This window comes from Lipotes vexillifer, unplaced genomic scaffold (assembly GCF_000442215.2).
Source record: "Lipotes vexillifer unplaced genomic scaffold, Lipotes_vexillifer_v1.1 scaffold393, whole genome shotgun sequence".
Taxonomy (NCBI): Eukaryota; Metazoa; Chordata; class Mammalia; order Artiodactyla; family Lipotidae; genus Lipotes; species Lipotes vexillifer.
Genome location: NW_006774564.1, coordinates 2,301,857 through 2,329,789, shown reverse-complemented (window position 1 = coordinate 2,329,789; position 27,933 = coordinate 2,301,857). Strand labels below are relative to the sequence as shown.

Below are 27,933 nucleotides of genomic sequence, written 5' to 3'. Positions count from 1 at the left end.
TTGGTATGTTTTTTCCCTACATAATACACATGATTCAGAGACACAGCTTCACCTTGCCCTAAAGCAGCATGTTTAGTCCATTTCTGCATTAATCTACATTGAGTTAAATGGGGTATTCATTGCCTAGTTCTCCCCACTAGAAGCTTCATGGGAGCACAGACCATACCTAGACCACAGCTCTATCCCCAATGCCTAATACATTACTTGGCATATAGTACATAGGTACTCAAATTTGTTAAATCTGAACAAATATTAGTTGAGATAGGATTGTTCAATGGCATTTTCTATTAGGATTTGATAAGAGGTGAACACGAGGGAAACTAATCTCATGATCACGTTATATTTAATAACAGGGTTAAAATCACTAGGACAGTCTCCAGAACATTGGTGACAATATAACTTTAGTTCCCTACCTTATGTGTGTGTGTGTCTAGAGCAAAATTCTGTTTTCCCAAATGTCTCCCATCATTGCAGTTTCCAAATGTATATAAGCACATGTTTTTTGCTGGAAATTTGGTATAAATATGATTTCAGCCTATTCAAATATTCAGAATTTGAAATCAGAGTGCAACTTCCTACAAATGTTAATGAAGACAATACACAATCAATTCTGCATTATTCACACGTGGATTAGCCATGTTGTGGATAGTACATTTCAAATCTCAATGAGATTTCCCTATTACTCAGTAGGTATCTAGGCTTCTCATGCCTGGCATTGTAAAACCGAGAGTTGATGATTTAAAACCAGAAAAACCTGAGTTCAAGTCTCAACAGCTTAATTTTGAGTCCATGGTCACAGAGCCTTACATTCTTCATCTGTTAAGTATAAGTAACAATTTCTACTTCATATGGCCATTCCTTTTAGTAGATATTTATTGGAGTATAATTGCTTCACAATACTGTTAGTTGCTGTTGCACAACAAATCAGCCATATGCATACACGTCCCCACATCCCCTCCCTCTTGAGCCGCCCTCCCACCCTCCCTACCCCACCCCTCTAGGTCATCACAAAGCATGGAGCTGATCTCCCTGTGCTATGCTGCTGCTTCCCACCAGCCAACTATTTTACATTCAGTAGTGTATATATATATATCGATGCTACTCTACTTTGCCCCAGCTTCGCCATCCCACCCCACGTCATCAAGTCCATTCTCTATGCCTACCTCTTTATTCCTGCCCTGCAACTAGGTTCATCAGTACCATTTTTTTTTAGATTCCATATATATGCATTAGCATACGGTATTTGTTTTTCTGACTTACTTCACCCTGTATAACAGTCCCTAGGTCCATCCACCTCACTACAAATAACTCAATTTCGTTTCTTTTTATGGCTGAGTAATATTCCATTGTGTATATGTGCCACATCTTCTTTATCCATTCATCTGTCGATGGACATTTAGGTTGGTTCCGTGTCCTGGCTATTGTAAATAGTGCTGCAATGAATATTGTGGTACATGCCTCTTTCTGAATTATGGTTTTCTCAGGGTATATGCCCAGTAGTGGGATTGCTGGGTCCATATGGCCATTTTTAAGGCTTCAATAGATTGATTCTTTAAATCATCTCAACCAGTCATATGCTGGCAGCTCTAAAAGGGGAAGTTCATAGTATATTCCAAAGTCTAATGTAAACTACTTCTTAATTACCCAGTTCTCTCTTACTGATTTGTAACTGATTGCTAGTGAGGCCAAGATCATGAATTTGATTCTTTTATAGTTCTTGACTTCATAAAAAAATCTCATTCCAAATTGTCTCTTAAGTCACAAGAAATAGTACAACATTGTAGCTGGCTTATTCCAACCCATCAGTTTTGGGGAGGGCCTCAAAACATGTTCTTTTGATGGTCAATTAATAGCATCTCCTTCATATAAGGAAAGCAGCAAAAATAACTATTTACTCAAGAAAAACTACAGAACTGAAGTTTACAGTGGTATTAGTACCTATAACACATGAGGAGTTGGACTAGTTGGGAGTTCATCTGTCAACACCAAGGAATTCATAATATAGTTGATTCTGTTGTACAGAGCCACTAAAACAATTTTAGGATACTGATAGGATAGGGATATTAATACCACTATCCTTTTTGCCCCCAACACAAGTATTTTATACACAAGACTGCTTTAGAAGAGAATAGTCTATTAACAAATATTCAAAATTTTTCTTTATTTCAGAACTGCCTTTATGTACAGACATCATAAAAAAATGCACATACACTGGAGATTTTCCAAGGAATTGGAGCTGGAAATAAAAGTTAAGGGCAACTAGGAGAACTGAAACTGTCCCCAAGAAATTCTGAGGATCACGCTTCCTTAAATGTCCTTGATAACCTCTTCAAGTTCTTCCTTTGTGAACATGTGGAAATTCTGGCCAGGCTGCACTGTGGCTAGCTGGAAAGAAAACAGAGAAGGGTTAATAAGCTCGGCTCGATCACCCTGCTTATAGCCCCAGCATGGTCAGGAGAAGTTGTTGGTGACGCAGCTGTTCATTAGGAACTAACGGATCTGCTGTCCCAGGGATATCCTTTCCGGCAGCAGTTCCTAAAATAGCTGTCTGACTCCAAAATAAAAATCTTCTTGACCAAAGTTTCTATTTTGAGGTTAACCCACCACATAATAGTTAACCAAATGCCTGGCGTCACTGTCACTTCTTGAGGTTACTTCAACAAGGATCACAAAAGAAGCAGCTAATTGGGGTCATTAGTTTTGTTCTGTTAAAGATTCCTTTAGAAATATATTAAATGCATATTCACACACTTGCAAGTTGAGCTTGTGTATGTGACCTTGGTATACTTGCCCACTCTGTGCCTCAATTTCCATCAGTAAAATGGGGATAAAAGCACCTAACTCATAGGGTAGTTGTGAGAATTAAATGTGTCAATCCATGTAAAGTGCTTAGAACAGTGTCTAGAACATTGTAATAAGCACCACATAATTAACTATTATTGTTGGGTATATTTTCTCTCAAACTGCCCATATGGTAACTTAACAAGAAAAACATTTGTTTTGTTTTTTTAAAAGGACTGGTGATGAAAAGATCTCATTAACACTGGCCATAGGAAATCAGTTGTGACTAAAGATATTAGTAATAACCAGCAGTCCAGATTATAATGTATTTCAGCAATAAAAGACTAGGGTCAGAAGATGGTTAGTTTCAAATTTAACCAAACCACCAGGTTTTCCATCATCTCTGCTGACAACATAGTCCCATGTTTTAGGGTAATACTGAGGAATAGGTGCCACTTCACTTTTCCCTTTAGCTTTTGTGTTTAATTTGTTTGAAATGTCATTTCCTTATATTATCTTTTTTTAACTTTAAAATTAAACATAGTAGGGCATTTTTTGAGTAACATTCACTACTGATATTTAGTATAATTTGAAAACTGCCAAAATTAGCACAGCCCAGTTACATGATGTTTATTATTCTCTGCCTCAACTACAGGTAAAATTTAGAAGAAGACTACTACTGCACATCTTAAAACACCTGAAGATCTGGTCTGGGGACAGACTAAAAAAAATGTTCTCTCAAAGCCTGCAGTCTCCACTAGATTCTCCTAAAAGATCTATCCAATTACACGAAATATCAGAAGAGTCCCAAACATATTTGTAAAATATATGTTAAATAATTTAGTGATGTCCATATAGACCATGAGTTCTATTCCAAGGAAATTAAAATATATAAATGCTTTTCTTAAGGACATGAGGACAGAGAGATACAAAGTCAATAAACCAGAGAAGACTGAAAGCCTATAGAGTTTTTTGTCAAGTCATCCATGGCTCACAGGCTAGTCCTCCCAAACCATTACAGGGGCTAAAAACCAGAAACTGGGCAACTCTGAATTAGAACAGTCCTATAGAACCAGGCTGCAAATCAATACTAATAGGACTTAAACCAAATACTGTCTTCAGGAAGGTACCCATCACTAGATGAGTAAAAATAACCCCTTGCCATTTACTTACATAATCTATATGAAAGCTACTTTTCTATTTATCTCATTTTACTTTCTTTTTTAAAAAATACATTTATTTATTTATTTATTATTATTATTTTTGGCTGTGTTGGGTCCTTGCTGTGCGCGGGCTTTCTCTAGTTGTGGTGAGCGGGGGCTACTCTTCATTGCGGTGCACGGGCTTCTCATTGTGGTGGCTTCTCTTGCTGCGGAGCACAGGCTCTAGGCATGTGGGCTTCAGTAGCTGTGGCACTCATGCTCAGTAGTTGTGGCTTGCGGGCTCTAGAGCACGGCCCAGTAGTTGTGGTGCACGGGATTAGTTGCTCCTTGGCATGCAGGATCTTCCTGGACCAGGGATCTAACCTGTGTCTCCTGCCTTGGCAGGCGAATTCTTAACCACTGGGCCACCAGGGAAGTCCTCACTTTACTTTCAAAAAACCTCTGTGAGGCAGGTAAAACAGATATTTTCTTTTATTGATTTGATCAATAATTAATTGGTAAGCACCTGTGTACTAGTTACAGTTGTACGAGGCACTAGAGATACAAAGATGAAGAAAGTCTGTCTTATTTACTAAGAGCTCTAGACACCAAATGCTTTTAATGTCAGGTAAGTGTTACAACAGAGCAAAGCATACATAAAGGCACAAAGGAGTAATCTAGGGGGAGTCCAGGAAGGCTTCAAGAAGAAGCAATCTTTGAGTTGTGTCTTAAAGCACTACAAGAATGGGTCAGTCAAGAAGCAGAGGGCAGACTGAATATGCAAATGCATAAATGCACGAAACAACATGATGCATTTGCAAAACTGAAAGTAATTCCGAATGACTAGAGCAGAAGTTGCATATGTGATGAGATGAAATGGAGAGGTAGCAGGAGTTCAGAGCTCATACAGAGATAGTGTATTAAAGTGTTAAAAAGTACAGGACCGGGCTTCCCTAGTGGCGCAGTGGTCGAGAGTCCGCCTGCCGATGCAGAGGACACAGGTTCGTGCCCCGGTCTGGGAAGATCCCACATGCCGCGGAGCAGCTAGGCCCGTGAGCCACGGCCGCTGAGCCTGCGTGTCTGGAGCCTGTGCTCCGCAACGGGAGAGGCCACAACAGTGAGAGGCCTGCGTACTGCAAAAAAAAAAAAAAAAAAAGTACAGGACCCCAAATCAGACCTGGTTTCAAACCGTGACCCCACCATTTACCAATGCTGTTACTTTGGGCAAGGTCTTACCTTCTCAAAGCCTCAGTTTCCTCCTCTGTAAAATGGAAGTAGGAATACCTATCTCATAAGGCTATTGTGAGGATTAAAAGATAATTGCATGTAAAATTAGCAAGGTACCTAACAGGTTAAACATATGCCTTAAGAAGTAGTGAATTACTGTGACATGAAAAGAAGTTTGGAATTTATCTTGCAGACAGTTAAGAGTCAGAAAAGACTTTTTACAAGTGGAGGACAATTGAGATTAGATATGCAATTTAGAAAATCCACTTCAGTAGCACAGTGGCAGGGGAAATGGAATGAAAAGGAGGAGGGCAAGGCTAGAGGCAGGAAGACTAGCTAGGAAATCTCAAAACATACAAGGCAGGAGAAAAATGAGGGCCTGAACAAGAGAAGGCCCTGGGAATAGGCATGAAGAAGAGGCAACTGATATGAGAGTTATTTAAGGAGGCAAAGAAACAAATCGGTGAAGGCAAAGGGAGGTCAGAGTCTTCCAGGTTTCTGCTGTGAATGACAGGTTCACTGAAGGTGTCATCAACCAGAATTAGAAATAAGGGAAGAGAAAATGGTTTTCAGGAAAAATGTTGAGTTCAGTTTTACAACTGTCAAAAATTTGAGGTGTCTGCTTCAGAAAGAGTCATATAAGAAGTCTTAAAAATGACCATGAAATCTGATAAAGAGGAGTTATCTTAGCAAGGGGCAGTCTCAGGGAAATAATAACAGAAACCAATAAATGAGAGGTGAGGCAGTGAAGACAATGAATACAGATTCATCATCTAGCAATTAAAGGTTAAAAGATATGATGAATGGAATAGCAATAAAATGTAACAAACTCCTGAATTTCAAAATTATTAAGTGAGAGAAGTGAGACAAAAAGAATACACACTGAGGGCTTCCCTGGTGGCGCAGTGCTTGAGAGTCCGCCTGCCGATGCAGGAGACGCGGGTTCGTGCCCCGTTTTGGGAAGATCCCACATGCCGCGGAGCGGCTGGGCCTGTGAGCCATGGCCGCTGAGCCTGCGCGTCTGGAGCCTGTGCTCCGCAAATGGGAGAGGCCACAACAGTGAGAGGCCCGCATAACGCAAGGAAAAAAAAAAAAGAATACACACTGTAAGATCCATTTATAAGAAATTCTAGAACATGCAAAACAAATCTATAGTGACAAAAAGCAGATCAGTGGGAAGGAAGTGACTAAAAAGGGGCATGAGGGAACTTTTGGGGACGACAGAAACGTTCTGTAACTTGTGGTTGCGGATACAAGGGTTATACCTTTGTCAAAATTCACTGAACTGTAAACTTAAAACAGGCGCACACTACAGTATGTACATTATGCCTCAATGAAGTTGATCTTTTAAAAAAGGATACTAGGTAGAGAGAGGGGTTGACAAAGGTGGGTTTTGTTTATTTGTTTCTCTAAAGAAAGATGCAACTTGGAAATTTTCCCTTTTTGAGGGGAAGTGGCTGTTGAGGAGAGGCTGGTGACGCAAGGGACAACTGGCGGAGCAGGGACCTCAAAGAGATAGAGGAGGGTGGGCTCTAGAGCAGTGGCTCCCAAATGCCTGACCTTCTTAGACTGAGCATCAGAGTCACGCAAGGAGATTTCAAAGACAGAGATTTTTGATGGACAGCCAAAGACTGATGGACAGCCAGGTTTGGAAACCATGAGTTAGAGCCTGGAAAAGTGGAAGTGCCCCTGTTTTAAAGGGAAGAAAACTCTAGTCAGGGATTAATGATAGAGCGTGGATGGGACACATACCTGATGCTCTCTTCAAAGCAACACTGTAGTTGCACTGAAACTGAAGGAGCTAAAAAATATCTTTGAAGTTTTAGTTGAACCAAGCAGGCCTTAGAACCTTCACTGTGAAATCAAAAGAGCTACATGTGAATTACTCTGAGGTAGCAAGGTAGCAATTTTCTTAGTGGAAATGCCAAGACCCTATCTCATTCAGTACCACAGAAAACAGAGCACAAAAGGAACTGACAAAATCCCTCCTAAGGGTCAGTATGGGCTATTGTTGCATTTTTTGTGCCTCATCATCTCAGAGACTGGCACGAAGGGGAAGCGTTTTCAAATCTTTGCTGAGAAGGTGAAAAAACAACTATTTATGAAGTAAGTTTTCCATTTCCATTCCATAACCCCCTCTCCCCATGACTGCTGAAGAAGCAAGCCAAACACCCCTCCCGCAGCCCCAACCTCTCTCCAACTCTTCTCAGACCTTCCCACCATTAGGCCAGCCCCTTGTTCTGGTGCCCAATTTTGCCCCTTTCACTGCAGCCTATGGAACTGGGCTCTATTGGTGACAGATTGACAAACAATACTCTCCAGTACTCTCTCCATTCTTCTGCCCATAACCAGTCAATCCTTTGCCAGAGATTTATCTAAATACACATTTTCTCAGTCTATGCTGAGTACAGCTGAAAAGTATCCTGGTAAGTGCTGATTGGTTTAATTACTGATTTGTGATTCCAGCCTCAGTTGGCCTTTAAAAATTTTTTAATTAAAATATAATATACATACATACCATGCCTCCAAGGGTAACCACTATCCTGACTTTTTACAACAACTTGTTTTGTGATTTCAGCCTCACCTAGCGTATTTTAATGTGACCCAGCAATCCTTTTACTCATCCCTACCTTCCCTTTTCCCTATCCATAATGACTTTTCCAAATATTTCCCATTCTTCTTAATTTCACTGTTGCATTCACCCACCCTCAGCAGATGATCTAACAATCACCAGGGAAATGTAACACCTTTCTCCCAGTTCACCTCCAAGCCTGCCTTAACTTTACTCATCATTACCTCCCATCCTCCTGTCTACTCTTAGGATCCTCAATAAGGGCATTCAGAATCTGGTCCACGTCTCTCCAGTGTCATCTCCCTATCTTACATACATCTCACACTCCAGCATTCAGATAAATCCCTCAGAGTTCCCTTTTACACACAACGTTATTTTACATGTCCTGTTCCCTCTTCCTGGAATACCATTCTCTTCCCTTCTCCAAACTTCACCTCTTCCAGTAAGCTTTCCTAACGCCCCAGTATAAGTTATATGTTCCTGTGTCAATCCATTCATATTACTGTTACAGAAGTATCAACCCAAGCTGTTATTATCTGTATGTCCTCTATACTACTTAATGGGAACTGGATTTTCTGCGTCTGTATCCCTGGCATCTACATAGTACCTGGCATGTAATGGGTATTCAATATAATGCTGAATCAATTCTACTTTTCAAAACCAACTCCTTCATTTGTACCATGGCTTCTCTCTTCTAGAACTTTTCCATCACTATCTAACTTCCACTTTTAATTCTTTTTTTTTTTTTTGCGGTACGCGGGCCTCTCACTGCTGTGGCCTCTCCTGTTGCGGAGCACAGGCCCAGTGGCTATGGCCCACGGGCCCAGCCGCTCCGCGGCACATGGGATCCTCCCGGACCGGGGCATGAACCCGTGTCCCCTGCATTGGCAGGCGGACTCTCAACCACTGCGCCAACAGGGAAGCCCTTAATTCTTTTAACATTTTTCTATCCACTACTTGCTTCTCAGACTATAAAAGTATTTTCAAGTCTTTCCCCATCCTTAAAAAGACAAAAATCTTTTTCTTTAATGCTGCCTGCTGCTGACATTAATTACTTCTTGAGAAGGCAGCATATTCTTGTTTTGTCCACTTCATCACTCCCTTGTATTCTTTAACTCACCAAATTCTGGCTTCTGCCATTACCACGTTACTAAAGTTGCTTATTCACAGGATAATAACTTCTTGAGAACTGAGCATACAAAAATGTTACTATCTTGATCTTCAGCAATGAGAGCTATGATATCTGAATAAAACAGAAAAATACCTCTATGTTAGTTGCATTCAGCTTCTCCTCCATTACTTGTTTGAGGATTATGAGTGAAGATTTGATGGCTTCTTTCAGTGTCATAGACTTGAAACAAAGAGGGTAAGAAGAGTAGCCATTAATTGTACATAATCCCTCCTTCCTTCAAAGATTTCCCCTATATCTCCCTGAAGAAATGATTTAGCAAATATTAAGAAATCAAACATCTCAATAAGTACAGTGCATTACAAGTATCTCCAGAATTCAGGTAAATGGTAAATAAGTAGAGTACCTTTATTCAGAGAAAAAGAAGTCTTATTTTGAACCAGAACAAAGTTACCAACTTTAATATGTTAAGTGATCTTTGAAGAAGGGGAAAGCGTTAGACTTCTCTAGTTATTGCCTTTTGATTTAGAAGCAAGATAATATTGATGATATCTTGTGAATAATAATTCCCGGGAAAGAGTTAGACTTCTCTAGTTATTGCCTTTTGATTTAGAAGCAAGATAATATTGATGATATCTTGTGAATAATAATTCCCAAATGATCTACAAGGTAGCCCAATGGTTTAGAAAATCTGCTCTTTGCTTACCCCATTTTGTTCCTAATTTCCTGCACACGTAAAAGCAATACTAGGAGAGGCTGATTTAAGCAGGCATCCCTGTATGAACCACCTGAATGACAAGTAGGGCAGCCTTCAGCCACTACAATGAGTTACCCCAAACCAAGTCTTCCCATCCCACAAAGATAAAAAGTACCAAATGCCCACTTGCTTGGAGAGCCAGACTAGGAAATATAAACTGCTAAGTAAAGCTGTGAAGATAAAGGATAAACAAATTGTGGTACATCTATACCATGGTATACCACTCATCAATAAAAAGAAACTATTGAAATGTGCAAAAATACGAACGTATCTCAAAAACAGTACGTTGAACAAAAAAAGGCAGACATGAAAATACAAACTGTATGATTCTATTCATAGAAAGACCAGACAAAACTAATCTACAATGGTAAATGTGCCTGAAAGTGGGGAAGAGACTGACTGGAGAGGAGGCAAGCATTTTGGGGCAGGGTGATGGAAGTGTGCTATATATATATGTATGTATTTTACATTATTTACTTATTTATTTGGCCGCGCCGGGTCTTAGTTGTGGCATGCGGGATCTTCTAGCTGCGGCCTGTGGGATCTAGTTCCCTGACCACAGCTCGAACCGGGGCCCCCTGCATTGGGACCGTGGAGTCTTAACCGCTGGACCACCGGGAAAGTCCCTATATTTTGTTTTAAGTGCTCATTACAAGGGTGTATACAACTGTCAAAACTCATAGAACTGAACTCTTAGGTCTGTGCATTTTATTGAATGTAAATTATACCATGATTTAAAAAAAAGATAACAGAAGTCGTGAGAATGCTTAACTACCTTGTGGTAAACTTCTTGCAAGGAGCTCTGGGCACCCTCTGAAGCAGAGCCAATTGCTCGAGCATCACACTGTACAAAGGTTCCAGATGGGTCCATATGAAACCTGCAAAACCACCAAAAAGAAGAGGACTAAAATGCTTAAGAATGGTGGCATTTTATGTAACAAACGTCTCACTAAAAAATATAAATGCTTGGCCCTACAGTCAGGAAATACTGAGGCACAAATCCAAAAGATGTTCTATGGCTGGAGAAACCAGATCTTTTAAAAAGTGTTTAAGAAAACTAATAATAATTTCCTCAGGGATTTAGAAGAGAAGTATATATAAGAATACTTTATATAGAAAGTATATATAAATATGACACTTATGTATGCCTATCTAAATACTATTTGAGGACAGGGATCAAATCAATATTCCAAAGCAAGTCTCAAACACATTTTGACTACAGCAACAAAGTTACTTCTAATTTCTTTCCAGAAATAGCACTGATTCCAGTAGAGGAGTTCTTCATAAAATCCCCAAATTTGTTTTTGTGTAAGCAGCACAGAATCAATGAACTTTATAGAATTAGAAGCCCTTCATTTTTACAACTCTACAATAATCTTATCACTTGATTTAAACAACCAGTCCCATCCCAAATGAAAATAATTCTCCCAAAAAGGAAGCAGGAAAAAAATGGCCAAATGGTACTTACAGCTGGGGTCCTTTTTCATCAACTCCTCCAAATAACAGTGCTACTCCAAAGGGACGAGACTAGAACCAAAAAGCAGGAGGTATTAAGATAAATAGCTATGAAGTAGGGGGGTGAGAAGAGACAGGAAAGACATGTTCCGAGGACAAATGTCATCAGTTCCACAGGACAGCAAGAAAGCTTGGCACAAGCATCAAACTCACCATGGCACCTGGATCTGCATCTTCTTCTCCAAACTGTAGAGCCAGATTTGACACAGCCTGAGTCACACTCTCCACTGTCATGGTCTCATTGTAGGTGAACCAGTGGTTCTAAAAGAGCAAAGCATGGTCTACCTTTCGTAAGAATGGCATTAAAAGTAGCCCACCATCTCACCACACACATCCCTTTGAACTGTGGTTAAAAACTGAATGCTCAAGTTCTGGTGTGTTTTCCTTAACACTAAACTCAAATGCTCGGGACTGCATGAGAGGAAGAGAAATAGCTCTGGAAATAAAGTTATACCAAAAGGACTCTAAGCAATGACGACTTTTCAAGGGAGAGGATTGCTCCCTTGAAAAACAGAGTTAACCCTTCAGAGCACCAAATCTAGTCTTTTCACAAAGTGAAGGCTAATAGCTGAGTGCCGCTTTCCCTCAAAGGCCCTATCTTATCATTCTGTTGGAGTTTAAATTAAATGACTTATTCTTACATAAGTACTGACAGCAAACCTGCAAATAAGCACAAAAAAAATTTTTCACCAATCAGATATTTTTTTCTTACCAGTCTACTACTCTGCAGGCAGCAGGAGCTCAGTTAAAAAAAAAAAAAATCAGTATTCCTAACCAGCATTTATCACCTGGTACATATCATTACTCACTACAGGAGAGCTGTCATTTGCAAGCCTAGCTGCAAAGGCAGTTGGGGTGAGAATTCCTTTAGCTATTTCTACCTCTTGCTATGGTGCTCCCACAGAAAGTCAATTAGGGAACAGAATGCAGTGCAATGCTTGCTTTATATAAGGCAAGTCAAAAAGAAGCAAGAGACTGTCAGCACTATTTACCAGGGCTTCCTCAAAGCTGCAATGGTTGGATGGCTAGACTCCAAGCCTCAGAAAGTTGTAACTAGGGATTCTACCCAAAATCACTCCCAAGAGCTATATCTGATATTAACACAGATACCTGCAGTACAGCCCAGGCAGTCATATCATCACTAAACAAGGAACACAAGCATCATGGTAAAAAGGAGAGATGATGCTAATTTTACCTGTGTCTCCACTCTGGCTTTATCAATTAAAGTCTTAGCATCAGCAATTAGCCCACTCATGGCACAACCTGCAATGTAAAAGCAACAGTGACCCGGTAGCCAAATCCTTGTAGAACTCTTTCATCCACTCAGGAAATACTGAAATTCTGGAGTGAAACCATGGCAGCCATTCAGCAATCCCATAGCAATATACCTAAGAGATTAGATGGGAAATTATCTGCACTGAACACAAGTATAATTATATCACTAACAAATAAAAACCATTCATAATGACACAGAAGTCCAGCTATTAAGGCAGGACACAGAGAAGAGCAGCTACTCAAACATGAATTTCCACACGTTACATCCTCAAGCATTCCTTCAGCACTCTTTGGGAGCCCGTGATGCACTTTCAAACTAAGCAAGCACTAACAGTCCAACAGGAGAAACAAGGGAAAAAAAATAACTATCTCACTATGAGCTACAATGGAAGACCCTAGAAAAAAATCAAGTCTTTTCACTTTCTGACGAAACACAAACTAGTTATATGAGAGATGGCCCAAGATGCCAAGATTATGGCTGTGACTTTACAGTCATGACTCAAATCCAAATTTCCAGCCTGGGTCTCACTCCCACATTTCAGACCTATAAAACCAAATGACTCCCTTAATATATCTACTTAGACCACAGACTCAACTCATTTCCCTTCTAGGCTCCATCTTTTTCCCTGGCCCTCACAACCAACTGAATCCCAAATTCTATCAATCACTGTCTGATTAGCCTGTCTGGCATTAGTCCTTACCTCTCCGTTTTCTGACCACCACCTTGGTTAAGCCTTCATCATCTCTTTATTTGGACTATTAAAAAAATTTCTGACCTGGTCTCCCTGCCTCCAGTCTCAGCCCCCTTCACTGTACCTTCAACACTACTATCAGAATGGTCTTTCTCAAATCCTAATATGATCATATTTCCTCAGTGCTTAAACCTTGGCAATGCAAAAGGATCAAGTTCAAGCTCTTTAGTGTGGTAAAAAGGACTTCCACTGTTTGATCCCAGACTCATTTCTTGCCACATTCCACCTGCCAGTCATGCCAAACTGCGTGTGCCAGGGTATTTTATATTTTACACCACCACAGCTTTGCTCTTTTCTATTCCCTCCAACCAGAAAGCTCTCCCCTGCTACACCCAGACACTTATTCACTTGGTAAACACTTCCTCATCTTTTAGAATTCAGTTCAGCTCAAGCATCACCTTTATGGAATCCTTTTCTGAAAACCTCACTACCACTGGCCCCATGGAAAACTAATTGTTTCCTCCGTTGTACCCCTACTAAGCATATACTACAGCCTTTCTTAATACCTACTTCACTTAATTGCATTGACTTATTTACATATCTACCTCTGTTATTAAACTGTATGCCCCTGGAACACACGGGGACTATGTCTCATTCCTTTGTGTGCCCCTGGTGTCTAGCACAAAGTCTGGCACATAATAGGTTCTCAATTTGTTGAATGAAGTGACACTGACTTACCTCCAAAAGGTAGATGGCTTCAGAGAAAGTAGATAAAATGTTCTAATCTTAAAAGACTAAACCTCAGTTTCTATATCTATGAAAGAGATAATGTCAAGCTCCCTGAGTCACTATGGCATTTGATTCTGACGCCCTCAAGCAATTATTTTACCAATGTTTCAGTAATTAGATGACTAGATAGGTTAAGTAAATGTGGGCAGTCAACTAAAATGCCATGCTATAAATAAGTAGAACTACTCATCATGCTACAATGATGCCAGAAGCCACGGCAGGGGTATTTAATAGGGACCCAAAAAAGGGAGGAAGGGAAGGTGAGGGGAGATAGATTGAAATGATAAATCTGAAAACAGAGGAAGAGTACTGATCTGGGTCAAAGTCTATCATCCTTATACTCTGCACCTTAGTCACTCTGAAGATCTTTAAGAATTTCTCTTTCCTTAGTGGACACCCCTACCTTCCCACACAATCCTCTGCTCCAGGTAGCCTCCTAATGTTATGCATTGATGAAGACCCAGCCACCATAGGGAGCTGGCCTATGATTCAACCTTCACATATTTCAATAACCATCACATTTGCCAAGTATAAATCTGAGGGAGAAAGGAACGTCTGGGAGTAGGTGAACCCTATAACTGCTTCCTACTACCTATATTATGCACAATGGTCTACTACCTGGAAAATGATAACTAACAAGGGGTAAGATGTTCACCTAATGAACCTCCCTTGAAACATCAAAGAAGACTAACAAAGATTAACCCAGGCAAGATCCTACAGAACAGCCTTCTCCTACTCCTTACCTATGTGAGCATCAATCTCTACAATTTTCTCAATGCTGCTGGGCTCCATGAGTGGAGATGTAATTCTCTTTTCCACAGCTAGGCACACACCCTCTGATGTCTGGATCCCAATGGCTGTAGAACCAAGCTAAAGAGAAACAGGTTATGGTTATCATATAGAAGTCAAAGAACAATCTCACATACTCACCAGGAATCTCTCTGTATACCTTCACATGATAGAAGCTTCAATCAGCCATATCTAATACACAGAGAAAATAAGGAGCACCCTAATAATGTACTATTCCTGTCAATGGCAAGAGCACTGATTTACAGAATTTTGTGCTTCTAAAGGGGAAGTTCAAGCAGGTCTTGTAAATGTCCTGAAAATGATCAACTCTAATGCCAGTTTTTTGGAGAGGGGCAGATTCTAAAGTTCTAAACATAGTGGGCAAGAAGTAATACAACTCTAATGTTTTTTCTGGACTTGGTATCTTTTTACCTCCGCTACCTTGATCTATCCCAAAAGGTGATATCCCTCAAATCTATGTGACCTCCAGAAAAGTAATTTACTTAAAAAAAAAAAAAAGAAAGAAAAAAGAAAAGATAAAGAAACACCACCAACAACATAAAAATATCTTTCAAGGTCACTAGCAGTCTACAATATAGCTTGATTTCATCTCTCCATCTCCATGTCACCACCCTAGTCACCCACCCCTCTTTGTCTCAGTTTTCTTATCTACAGAAGGGGGATAGTAACAATACCTACACATCAAGAGGGGTAAACACACATACATAAAATGCTTAAAATGGTAACTTGCACATAATAAACGAGCAACAAATGTTAGCTTTTTTTTTTATATGCCAAGATTACTTCAATAGCCTCCTTAGTCTCCCCATCTTTAATCTCTCTCTCCCAATGTATCTTTCATGTTATGGCCTGACTGATACAATAAAATGCTATTTTCATTATACTTCTCCTTCTCTAAAGAACTAATATCTCTCTATACTGCCTGTAACATAAAATCCAAGTAAAGCTTCCAGAGTCCTCAAAACCTAATCCTACTTTACTCTTCCAACTTTATTATTTATCATTCTCCAGCAAAATCCCTCAGGTATAGCCAAATCCATTTTCTCATGCCATATTATCCGCTACCCTTGTTCTGCCCATGCCGTCACACCTGGAATATGCTCCTCCCTTTGCCTATCGAAATTCCACCCATCATTCATAAAGGCTTCCATAACTATACGTGCTCTCTCCTCTAAATAATCACTATATTTACTTACAGTAAATCACTATATTTACTTAGTTCTACAAAGCAATGACTATCAGTGTGAGCATTAGATTCCTGGAGTCTGTTATTGCAAAGTATTCCAAAGAATTTCATAAATCATTGTGCATAACATGCTTAAAACGCATGCAGACTGAATGATCATGTCTCATACATATATGTATTATTTTTCAAATGTGTAAAGTTGTGACTTTATTTAGAAGTGTTATTAAATATATATACCTGCTTTTCATTGTATATTTTCTTAATGGTACATGCATAACTACAGGAGATAAAATGTCAAAGAATTTTATGTAAAAAATGAGTGCTCTTACTTCTAAGTAAAGGTGTAGACTGAATACATACATTAGCTCTACTCCTTCTCCAAGCCTGAGAACAGATTAAAAGGCTTAAGCGGGGACTGGATAAATCCACTAGGACAAAGAGAATGGACAAAGACACAGACACAAAATTTTAAAGAAAGAAGATGGGTTAGTGATTACTTACTTAGCAAACCTGAGAAATCCAAATCCTAAGCCAGTAGTAAAGAAAGTCAAGAAACAACCTGATTTCTATCATAGGACCCCCCAAAAAGGGAATGGTGGCAACAAGGACCTCTGGAAATAGAAACAGAACAGCTAAAAATTATAAAATTAGTTCAACGTTTGCTTAAGAGACAGATTTCCAGATCTCTTACCCTATGCTGTAAAGCTAGATGATGGCCCCCACTCCCACTCCTGTAGAAGACTCTGGAGAGGGTAAAACAGAGGGTCTCTAGATTGGGGGATGCCACCATCGAAGGCAGAGTACTACAGGAAAACAGGGGAATTAAGTAAAAATTGACAAGTTTAATGTTAAGAACCCCAGCCTTCTTTCCCTGCTCAGCTCTCAGAAGTGAGCAGGCAGAAACACCTTCCAGGCATGAAATGAGAAGAGGCAGTTTTCTCTAGAGCAGTAGTTTTCAAATTTTCTGACCCAAATCTACATTAAGAAATATACTTTATATCATGACCAAAATACACAGACACAAAGAAATAAATATGATAGAAACAAAGTTCCATGAAGAAAACACTCACCAATACTATGAGCAAGGCATTCTGAGATCTACTGCTCCAGTCTACGTTAAAAAGAAATGCTCCCATGACCTACTAAATTGATTCAGTGCCCACTAATAGGTCAAGATCTGTAGTTTAAAAATATATATCTCTAAAGAATCTAGCTTGTTCAAGGGGAAAAAGAAATCTAAAGAAAAAAATTTTTTTTAGTCCTTGAAAAAGGTATTTTCATCCATAAAACAAGAACAGGACACTAATAAGAAAAAGAAAAAAAACAAAAAAGCTTGGAAATTGAAAATACTTTCTTATAAAATCATTGGAGAACGGGTTCTACCAAATTGAAGGAATACATCAAAAAAGAAAATGACTTGCGATCTAACACAAGAGGGAGTTAAAGAGAGTTCCTAGGATGATGATAATAGAAGAGTCTAAGTATACAGCTGTGCAGCAGGCCCAGAGAACCAGTCCAGATTAGAGCTGGTCAAAGGCTCAAAGATTTCTTTAAGAATCTTTTACAGGATACTTAATGTGCCTGAGTGTTTTGAGAGGATATACATAACTTGGAGAGACCTTGGGGATGAATTATTGATATTTACATACTAAATTAGGCAAATTTTTAAAAGGGAATTATAAACTCCCAGGAAAACACTATTGTGCAGAAACAGAAAAACGGCTCAGGTATGAAAAGCATTTACGTAGTCTTACCAATAGAAATGTCGACTAATGATCTAACAAAATTATGATATACATTGAGAGGGTTGCTCTATCTCTACCCCAGTAGGAAACTGTATATCTGTGTGTCACTGGGGGCAGAAATCGTCATCCTTCATAATGAAAAGTCTGTGGATAATACCTAGGTGAAAAAAATGTAAGTCTGTGTTCCTATCTTAGAGATATGGAAGTAAATGCCAAGAAAATTAGCTAAAAGACTTTAAAATGTTGCATCTGAGAAGGTGAAGATAAAGAGGGGCAGACTCAGGGATTTCTGCTTTTGTTACAAGGTTTATAAAACTATCTTAGCTTCTGACTAAAACTACATGCACATATGCCTTAAAAATACAGTTGACCCTTGAACAATACAAGTTTGAACTGTGCAGGTCCACCTACATGTGGATTTTTTTTTCCAATAGTAATACAACAGTACTGATCTGTGGTTGGTTGAATGGGTGAATGAGGAACCACAGATATGGAGGGCCAACTGTTTCAATAGATTATAGGGCAATTTTAGACTGCTTGGAGGGTCGGTGTCCTTAACCCTTGCCCTGTTCAAGGGTCAACTGTAAAATAAAAAAGTCAGAAACCATTGTCAGAGAATTTAATTTGGCACTTAGTTGTCCTCTAATTGTTTTATGTATAGTGTATTGATCTTGAATCTCCAACTGAACAGAGCAGAACAGAATTCATACCTACTTTGTAAATTTTTATTTATTTTATTTATTTATTGCTGCATTGGGTCTTCGTTGCTGCGCACGGGCTTTCTCTAGTTGCGGCGAACGGAGGCTATTCTTCATTGCAGTGCGTGGGCTTCTCATTGTGGTGGCTTCTCTTGCTGTGGATCATGGGCTCTAGGTACATGGGCTTCAGTAGTTGTGGCACATGGGCTTCAGTACTTGTGACTCGCAGGCTCTAGAGCGCAGGCTCAGTAGTTGTGGCTCACGGGCTTAGTTGCTCTGCGGCATGTGGGATCTTCCCGGACCAGGGCTCGAACCCGTGTCACCTGCATTGGCAGGCGGATTCTTAACCACTGCGCCACCAGGGAAGTCCCCATGCCTACCTTAAAATTTTATCTAGTAGAGTTATTCTCAACCGGGAGCCATTTTACCCCCTAGGGGACAACTGACAAAGTCTGGAGACATTTCTGGCTGTCACAACTGAAGGAGTGAGTGCTACTGGCATCTAATGGGTAGAGGCCAGGGATGCTGCTAAACAGCCTACAATGCACAGGTCTGTCCCCCAAAACAAAGAATTATCCGTTCTAAAATGTCAATAGTCCCTGTAATTATTTTGTGGAGGAAGTTCTCATCGGACAAGAAAAAATTTTCAACTTGTTCAATTTGGCCTCCAACTTAAATAGCTTTCTAGGACTTCCCTGGAGGCGCAGTAGTTAAGAATCCGCCTGTCAGTGCAGGGGACATGGGTTTGAGCCCTGGTCCAGGAAGATCCCACATGCTGCGGAGCAACTAAGCCCGTGCACCACAACTACTGAGCCTGCGTTCTAGAGCCCGCGAGCCACAACTACTGAGCCCACGTGCCACAACTACAGAAACCCGTGCACCTAGAGACTGAGCACCACAATGAAGAGTAGCCCCCGCTCACCGCAACTAGAGAAAGACTGCATGCAGCAACGAAGACCCAATGCAGTCAAAAATCAATCAATCAATCAATTAATTAAAAAATATAATTTCTATGCTTCTACTCCAAAAAAGGGTCAATATTTTGAGACAGGCTATTTTACAAAATATATCGAAATCAAGATAATTTTCTCTTGTACATTACATTTATCCCCAGACATTTCAATATTATGATTCTGACTAAACTCCACCCCCACCCTGGGTTGGGACTGGGGAGACGGAGAAGGGAAGAAAGGAAACATTTGAACTGACTATGTATTATTTATTTAATATAATTCACTAGCATAGTAACCAATGTCCAGATGCTCAGAATAATACAATAATTTTGACACTGTCACAGATTTCCATTTCTTCCCCCAAACCTACTCTAAAAGGCACTCTGCCCCCACCTCTGCTGGCTATATCTCACCCATGCCATCCATACAGCACCTCTACATGATAATTTCTATTTGTCAGCCATTTTTAGTCATTTCTCCAGCTCCTTTCACACTACTAAATCCTTATAGTTATCAAATTGCTTTCACATTGGCTAAGTTGCCAAGACAACAACAAGGATGTTTCAACACCCAAGAGGATGAATTTTTACACAGGTTAAGCAGCATACATTAATGGCACTACTCCATCCTAGCTCAAACTAGGGCTACAGAGATAAGATACCATCTCGTTATCTCTAAGCAACGTGGAAATTACTAGCACTAAGGGGCTTAAGGAGAACCAAAAAAACTGAGAATTACTCTTTGCTTGCACATCTGGATAGAACTATTATCTTAGCTGAGGCTCAAAATAAATGCTACAGCTTGGAATTGTGATAATCTCAGACTTCATAGTAACATATGGTTTAAATATAGGGCACACATGATTAGAAATAGAAAACAGGCACTTTTTGTAGCTGGCCCATCGTTTTCTTCCCACTATCTACTACAATGCTTCCACCTTCACTTCTATGTCTTCAACTAAGAATCTTCTTTGCCCTTTCCAGATTCTCATACAACTATTTCCCCCAATATACTCTTTCTAGAAGAGGTAACTTAGAGGGAAACACAACAGTTCTCTTCAAATATGTGAGGAATTGCCTTATGGAAGAGGTTTAAACATCCTGTATGGTTCAAGGGCAAAAGTAGGGCCAACTGAAGGAAACTTCAGGAAGCTAGACTTTCAATTCAATATAAGGATAAATTTCTAAACCATTATGAACTATTTCCAAACAGAATGAGCTATCTAGTGAGAAAATATTCTGTCACTAGATCTATAAAAACAGAAGCTGTTTGGGGATGCAGAGGTGATTGAAACAGAGTGAAGAGTTGGACTAGATCAGTGATTCTCAACCCTTGCTAGACACTAAGAATCACTGAGGTAGTCCTTAAAAATACTGGTGCCTGGACCTTACCCTAAACGACCTAATTTACATCTAAAGCAGAATTTAGATTATCCATAATCCAACAAATAGAAGATCCCACATAACTAACTTTAGTATAAATAGCTTACTTTCTAACTCATTTTTTGAATACTGGTTTGAACTATTCGATTTTGTTGTTAGATTACAGGACACATCTCTTATTCAGACCCAGAAATGTCTAGTACAAATTGACAAATTTACCAACAAGAATACAGGTGATTAGTTAAATGATTTGTTCAAGATGATAAAATATCTCCCAGGTGCTAACTCAGGAATTCTAGACCTCTTTCTTTATAGCCAGGAAGATTATAAACACAAACATGTCCTTCCAACCCCACTAAGAAAAAGCTACTTACACAACTATGAAGCAGTTATTTGTTTAAAAAGTTCCAAAGTAGTTGTTAGGAATGGGATTGAAATTGTTATACAAATGGTTAATTGTGCCCAACACTGTAAATCAACCAATACGTCAATAAAAAAATAAAATTAAAAAGGTTAACTGTGGTTGATTAAAGGGAGATAAAGAACATTTTCTAAAGGAACAGCTAAAACACATTTACTCCAAATGTTCTGCCAGCAAAGTACTAAGTTGCCATGAAATTTCAAAAACTACCCCACTTGATACTATACCTTGATAGCCTCAATGGCATATTCCACTTGAAATAATCTTCCTTCAGGAGAAAAAGTATTCACACCCCTATAATTAAAAAAAAAAGAAAAAGAAAAAGGTATTAAAATTGTCAGAAAAAATAAGCATAGAGACACTAAAGTCAAGTTCCTTGACATCTAGCTCAGACGGCTACAAGATGTGCACACTGTCTTTATGCTCCTTTACCCACAACAATCTGTAGCTATTTTTTGGTACATTAACAGTTTTTCAAGAGAATGGAACCTATACATAGGGAGATACCACTCCCATAGTATATTCAAACTGATCAAATGAAAGCAGGCAACTTTCTGCCTCAATCCTGAATCAATTTGGAATCCCTTTGGTAAATTCATGCCCCCAAACTATCAGGCAATTCCTAAGAAAATGTGCATTTATCCTTATCCTCTTCCCATTACGTGAATTTGATGTTAATATCTTACTTTTTAGTAAAAGTCAGCCACAGGGACATTTCTCTATTTATTTGTATGAATTAGTATTGTTATCTGAACAACAGACTGAGATCTGTTGTAGTTCCTAAAGCCTAACCTAGTTAATTCACTCAATACATTATACATGTCAGACTGCTCTTCTCCCTTAAACAATTCCCAACCTTTCCTTGCTCATCTGTTAGAAATCCCTTTGGAGAAGAGGCAGCATGGTCTTAGCTATAAAAGCTTTCCGCACACAATGGACACTTTAAGAATATTTGAGGGCTTCCCTGGTGGCGCAGTGCTTGAGAGTCCGCCTGCCGATGCAGGAGGCGCGGGTTCGTGCCCCGTTTCGGGAGGATGCCACGTGCCGCGGAGCGGCTGGGCCCGTGAGCCATGGCCGCTGAGCCTGCGCTCCGCAAATGGGAGAGGCCACAACAGTGCGAGGCCCGCATAACGCAAGAAAAAAAAAAAAAAAAAAGAATATTTGAACAAATGAATGAAAATAGTTGTGCTCCTTGGTTTATCGAGTCTGGAGTTTATAACGTGTAAGATGATATAGAGCAGCGTTTTCAAATTTGTTTTATCAAAACCTCTTTTTTTTAAAAGAAATATTGTATATATATATATCCCAAATATAAAACAGATAATAATACAAGTTGACATTTACTGAATATGTACTATATGCCTGGCACTGTTACAAACCTTTAAATGACAACACACTTAATTCTCAAAACAATCCCATGAAATAGTATTCTAAAGCGATACTACTTTAGAGATGAGGAAGTTGAGACACAAAGAGGTTGACTAATTTGCCCAGAGTCACTCAGCATATAAGAGGCAGAACTGGAATGAGAATTTAGGCAATCTAAGACCAAGCTTTCAACTATCAGGAGTCAAAAGAGAATCTCACCATTCCAGCCTCCCATTTTCCCCAGAGGTACTATCCCTAATGTCACTTAAAAGGAAATTTAGGACTCTAATAAACAGCTTTTAAAAATCACTGAGAGGAAAGTCCGAGGGCAGAAGACCTGGGATTAAATTCTAGTTCTGACACTTACTAACTTTAATTCGCTCAAATGAAAAAAAAAATCTATCCTGCCTCTGTCATAATACAATTGGTATTGAATTGCACAGATTATGAAAGCACTTTGTAAAGTGTCAAGTACTATGTGAATACGAATACAGTATTTTCACCCTAATTCAGGAACTTCATCCTGTTGAGGTATTACTAAGTCTTCCCTAATGGGGGCTCTGCTCTTGGCCCTGTTTTCAAACTTTCTCTGGGTTATTTCATTCATGTCAAGCACTAACTACTTCCAAATCTCTATTACCAGTTTGATCCCTTTCCTGATTAATGAGCATTTCCATTTGGATATCCCATTAGTACCAAACACTTGACGTTTTCCAGTCTGAAATATACAGTCACGCTTGCAAAATCAGCTACATCTCCTGCCATTCCTACTTCGTTTTTACTTTAAAACACCTCGTATCTCCCAGTTCCCCAAACTATAAAGTTCTGAACGATTTGACTCACTCCTCCCCTTTTCCCATAATTAACCATATGCCAAGTCATATCAATTCAAATCAGTCCCCTCACGCCCCCCCACAGTAACTCAACACTCTCTTCCATTCTCAATGCCCTCATTACCTTTCACCTAAGTATTTTAATAGCCTCCTAACTGGTACTGATTCTCTTTCCTCTAATCCAGTCAATTAATCTCTATACAACACAATTATGATTATGTAACTTCTTAAAATTATAATTTATGCCACACAGATGCCTACAAAATAAGACCCAAACTTCTCAACCTCATATTAAAAACCATCCAGTATCTAGCACCATAGTGTCTTCCCAGATCTCCCCCATTCCCATATGTGTGTCGTATGTGCCAGCAGACTAGAATTTTCGCAAACACGAACTATGTATGCTTTCCCACTGCCCCTCCTTTGTTCATCCTATATTCTCTGCCTCAAAACTATTCACTCTCACTCTCCATATTTATTAAAACCTTACATCTAAGACTCAGTTTATTTATGTTTTTTTAAATTTATTTATTTATTTAGGCTGTGCTTGGTCTTATTTGCAGCAAGTGGGATCTTCATTGCCGAATGCGGGCTCTTCGTTGCAGCAGGCATGTGGGATCTTCATTGCCGAATGCGGGCTCTTAGTTGCAGCATGCATGTGGGATCTAGTTCCCTGACCAGGGATCGAACCCGGGCCCCCTGCATTGGGATCGCGGAGTCTTAGCCACTGAACCACCAGGGAAGTCCCTAAGGCTCAGTTTAAATATCAGCTCCTTTTGAAGTTTTCCATAATACCCTAACATTGAATGCAATCTCTCTCATCAAACTCCCATAGTGTTGATTTGAGCTTCTCTAATGACATGAACACATTTCTGAATTATACTATAGTTACTTTTGTAAATAGTTCTTTAAAAGACAGTCTCCCATACGAGAAAAAGGATCATGATATTGTTCACTGCCATATGACAAGCATTCAAGTACCTTAGCTAAGTGAATAAAAAAGGACTGTTTTAGGCATTCTTTAGGAAGATACAAAAATGAGTAACACAAAGCAGTTAATAAAGATGTTAAGTAAATGATCACAAAAACCTTAATAAAGGCTTTCTGATAAGAATAACAATTTCCATCATACACACCCCTTACTCAAAATTATATCACCCAAAGATGATTCTTTTCAATGCTCTGGAAGCTAAATAGTGACTAACAAAGTTATTTTATAGGACAGTAGGAAAAGGAGTCCGTTTTTTTTTGTTTTTTTTTAAGGAGTCAGTTTTAAAACCTCACATACATCTCCTATGAGTCAGTAAAAGGATTTTTTTCTTAAAGTGGTAGTTCTAACTGATAAAACTTTTGACAGGTTCAACATATACTTGACAAGAAATGTAGCTTCTCAAGCCATCTAGTACAAAGAAAACATCTGCCTTTCCTGGCTTTAAAATTTAAAAAAAACAATAGCTATGTGAAACGTAACTGATCAAAACAGAAACTGAAAGTAAAAATGTCTACAGCATAAGTATGTACAATTTAATATTACTTAACATTTCCAAGCTCTGAAAGATTTTTTGTTTTATACAAATACAACAATCTCACAGCTTTGATTTCAAAAACAGATCTGGCTTCAACACACATTTAAAGTAACTTGCTTTAAACTGTTTAAAAAGTCAGAAAAGCCTGGGTCTAGTTGAATCAGCATGATGACAAAACTCTTGAGAACACTCTAAACTCCAGTTCCCATAAAATCAGACATCATACACTATATCTGGGCAAAGCTGAGACTTCCTTCGCGCTTCTGCAGAAACTATACATCACATCACGCCCCATTACACCTCAATCAAAGGAATGGCTGCTCTGTTCCCACAGCTAAGAAACGGAAAACGAGGTTGTGCTCCTAGTAGGAAAAGGGAGCTGAAATGATCAAACCCATTAAGTGATCTCTAATTGCTTTTTCTTCCAGGCACACGTTTACATTTTTAAAAAGGCAGTCACGCTCAGCACAAAAAGATGAAGGGGAGAAGGGGTGACTCCTGGCCTTTCCAGGTTAAAGGTCGGAGTCGCGGCGCACCAGCCGCCTTTCCCCAAGCACAAAGCGGCGCTTCACGCTTCCGCACCGACTTCTAACCCAGCAGTGACTCAGCGGTAGGACAAGTGCGGCCGACAGGCGCAACTCTAGCCTGGGGAATCACAGCGGGCGGTTGGGGAAGGCGAGAGATCCCCGGGCCGGGCCAGACTCAGGATCCTGGGGCGCCCCCATGACACGGCAGAACCCAGGCCCAGACCGGGCCCGGGCCCGCCGACCCGTAACTTCCACCCCATTTCCCCCAGCCACACAGACCTGTCGTACTCAGACCGGGTGAGAAACATGGTAAGGGCAGGAGAAAGCGGCAGCGGCCACTCGGGGATTCTGAGGGCCAAGACGAGTCCACCTGCACCCAACTCACCCACACCGCCACACAGCCAAGTCTCCGTTACCAACTGCGCGTGCGCTCGCAACCCCTTCAGCCCGCCCTCCTGTACCTGCCTTCTATTGGTTGGTCGGAGTTCCCGCCGAGGTGACTGGGCCAACGCGCTTCCCCCGCCCAGCCTCGGTAGTTCCAGAGAGGGCGGGACAAAGGTCGTTCTTCCGCTTTTAATTGCTGGTGGTTGCTAGGGGCGCTCGGAACGGTAGGTGTGTGGTGAGAGTTCACGTTTTAGAGACGTTGTGAAGCCATCCCAAGATTGGCAACTGGGGAACTTGTATGGAGAGTCGGTCTCTCTGAACCCTGGTTTGATAGGTCCCTCGCCGACTCCCGCAATCCCCGCCAGAGCACGTTGGTCCCAGTCTCTCCTCGCTCTCCACCTGCCCGGCCTTTGGCGGACTCCCCGCTTTTCCGGCTCCGGCGCGGACTTCTTCCAGGTGCTGTGTGACGGCCTCCAGGACTGGACTTGGGAGGTGATGAGGTGCGCTCCGGAGCGTCTGAGCGGGCGCCGGGGGCGAGTCCAGTCGCTTCAGCACACCCCTCTCATGGCTCATTTGTTGAGAAAAGTTGGTGAGTTCTAGTCGGTAGGAAAGTCTTCAAGTTTCCGCACGGTCAAGGTAATTTTACTAGCATTTCCTTCCATTTCTCCCCGCTGCCCGCAGTACAGGCTTTCTACCTGGTGACCCAGAGCTCTGGATGTGGGATTCAAATTGTTCACTGTTTTTCTGTTATTCATGAATTAGCTGACGGTGCCGTCTTTTTTGTGCTTCATGCTTCCATTCCCTAAGCGTAGGAGAGCAACTTCACAGCTTCATAGAATAAATGAATTATGTGTTCAAGAAAGATAACCAGTTAGGAAGTCATTTAGTGGGCAGTGTATGACTGAAAGGGAAACGCCAGGGTTCCGATTCCGGTTAAAGATATACCAGTGGTCAAGAACTTAACCTCTCCAGGCCTCTCAAGTTAAGTTCATAACTTAGCCTTAGATTAGGTTTGTAAATGACCAAGGCAATTCAGTGGTAGGGGAAATGTAGAAATAAGCCTTTTGGGTATTGACATCTGTTTTTCCCATCATTTATTTCTTTCCCTCGTGAATTCAACAGGAATTTCGTTTTGTGGTCCCTAGCCAATAAGAAGTTTGGCACCAATAAAACTGAGGAGAAATTCCAAGTGGCAATCCTCAGGGACCTTTTAGATTTCTGAGAAAAGAATGGTATCCTTTAGTTTCTGGTCAGCTTAATGTGCCCTTTCTATTAAAAAATTTTAGTTAATTTCAGTATGCTCTCTCTTTTGAAGTTCTCTTGAAATTAATATATAGTAACTACCTATATACCTACATAAATATTACCTATGTACCTATATAGGTACTTGAGCATAATAGTATTTCCTGAACACCCAGGGATGCAAGGTGCTCTGCAGCCCTTACTCATATCAGATGTGGTGGTGAATGTCTCACAAGATTATTTGAATGTAGACTCCTCTGGGTAAATGTGTTTGTGCCCTATATATCATAAGTGAAAGGGAGCCACAGGTAGCTCTCATTGTGGATAAGAAGGGAAATCTTGGTTTCTCCCAAGAAAGTGGACCATTATGGAATAAAAATCCAGCACATACGGACTTCCCTGGTGGTGCAGTGGTTAAGAATCCGGCTGCCAATGCAGGGGACACGGGTTTGATCCCTGGTCCGGGAAGATCCTGGAAGATGCCACAGAGCAACTAAGCCCGTGTGCCACAACTACTGAGCCTGAGCTCTAGAGCCTGCAAGCCATAACTGGTGAGCCCGCGCACCACAACTACTGAAGCCCGCATGCCTTAGAGCCCTTGCACTTCAACTACTGAGCCTGCGTGCTGCAACTACTGAAGGCTGTGCGCCTGGAGCCTGTGCTCCACAGCAAGAGAAGCCACTGCAATGAGAAGCCCATGAACTGCAAAGAAGAGTAGCCCCCGCTTGCCACAAGTAGAGAAGACCTGCATGCAGCAACAAAGACCCAACGCAGAAAAAAAATAAATTAAAAAAAAATCCAGCACCTAGTATAGTTTCTTGCCTATAATCAATTCCATTCAATAAATGCTTCATTAAAAGTTGAACCAGGTGTCCCTCTGAAAAAATGAGCCACAGAAGACAGAAAGGAAAGGAATGGAGTAAAGCATGAGAGAATGAGCTAGATTCAGAAACTGAGAAAGGTGTATAAACATCTCGGA

General features: G+C 40.4%; 1 protein-coding gene across 2 annotated transcripts; it reads right to left on the bottom strand.

The window, feature by feature from the left end:
- Window positions 1–2,109: 2,109 nt before the first annotated feature.
- PSMA5 (proteasome 20S subunit alpha 5) lies at window positions 2,110–25,742 on the bottom strand. 2 transcript variants are annotated; one of them, XM_007449322.1, is made up of 9 exons: window positions 25,608–25,742; window positions 21,302–21,368; window positions 14,623–14,749; window positions 12,319–12,386; window positions 11,277–11,384; window positions 11,077–11,135; window positions 10,384–10,486; window positions 8,987–9,073; window positions 2,145–2,385 (listed from the first exon to the last, which is right to left on the bottom strand). In XM_007449322.1, exons 1-9 carry the CDS (start codon window positions 25,634–25,636, stop codon window positions 2,308–2,310), a joined length of 726 nt encoding a protein of 241 aa, XP_007449384.1. In that variant the 5' UTR covers window positions 25,637–25,742; the 3' UTR covers window positions 2,145–2,307. The 2 variants fall into 2 exon arrangements, with proteins under 2 accessions (XP_007449385.1, XP_007449384.1); XM_007449323.1 differs by lacking the exon at window positions 21,302–21,368 and having other exon boundaries at window positions 2,110–2,385; window positions 25,608–25,714.
- Between the last annotated feature and the right edge of the window lie 2,191 nt (window positions 25,743–27,933).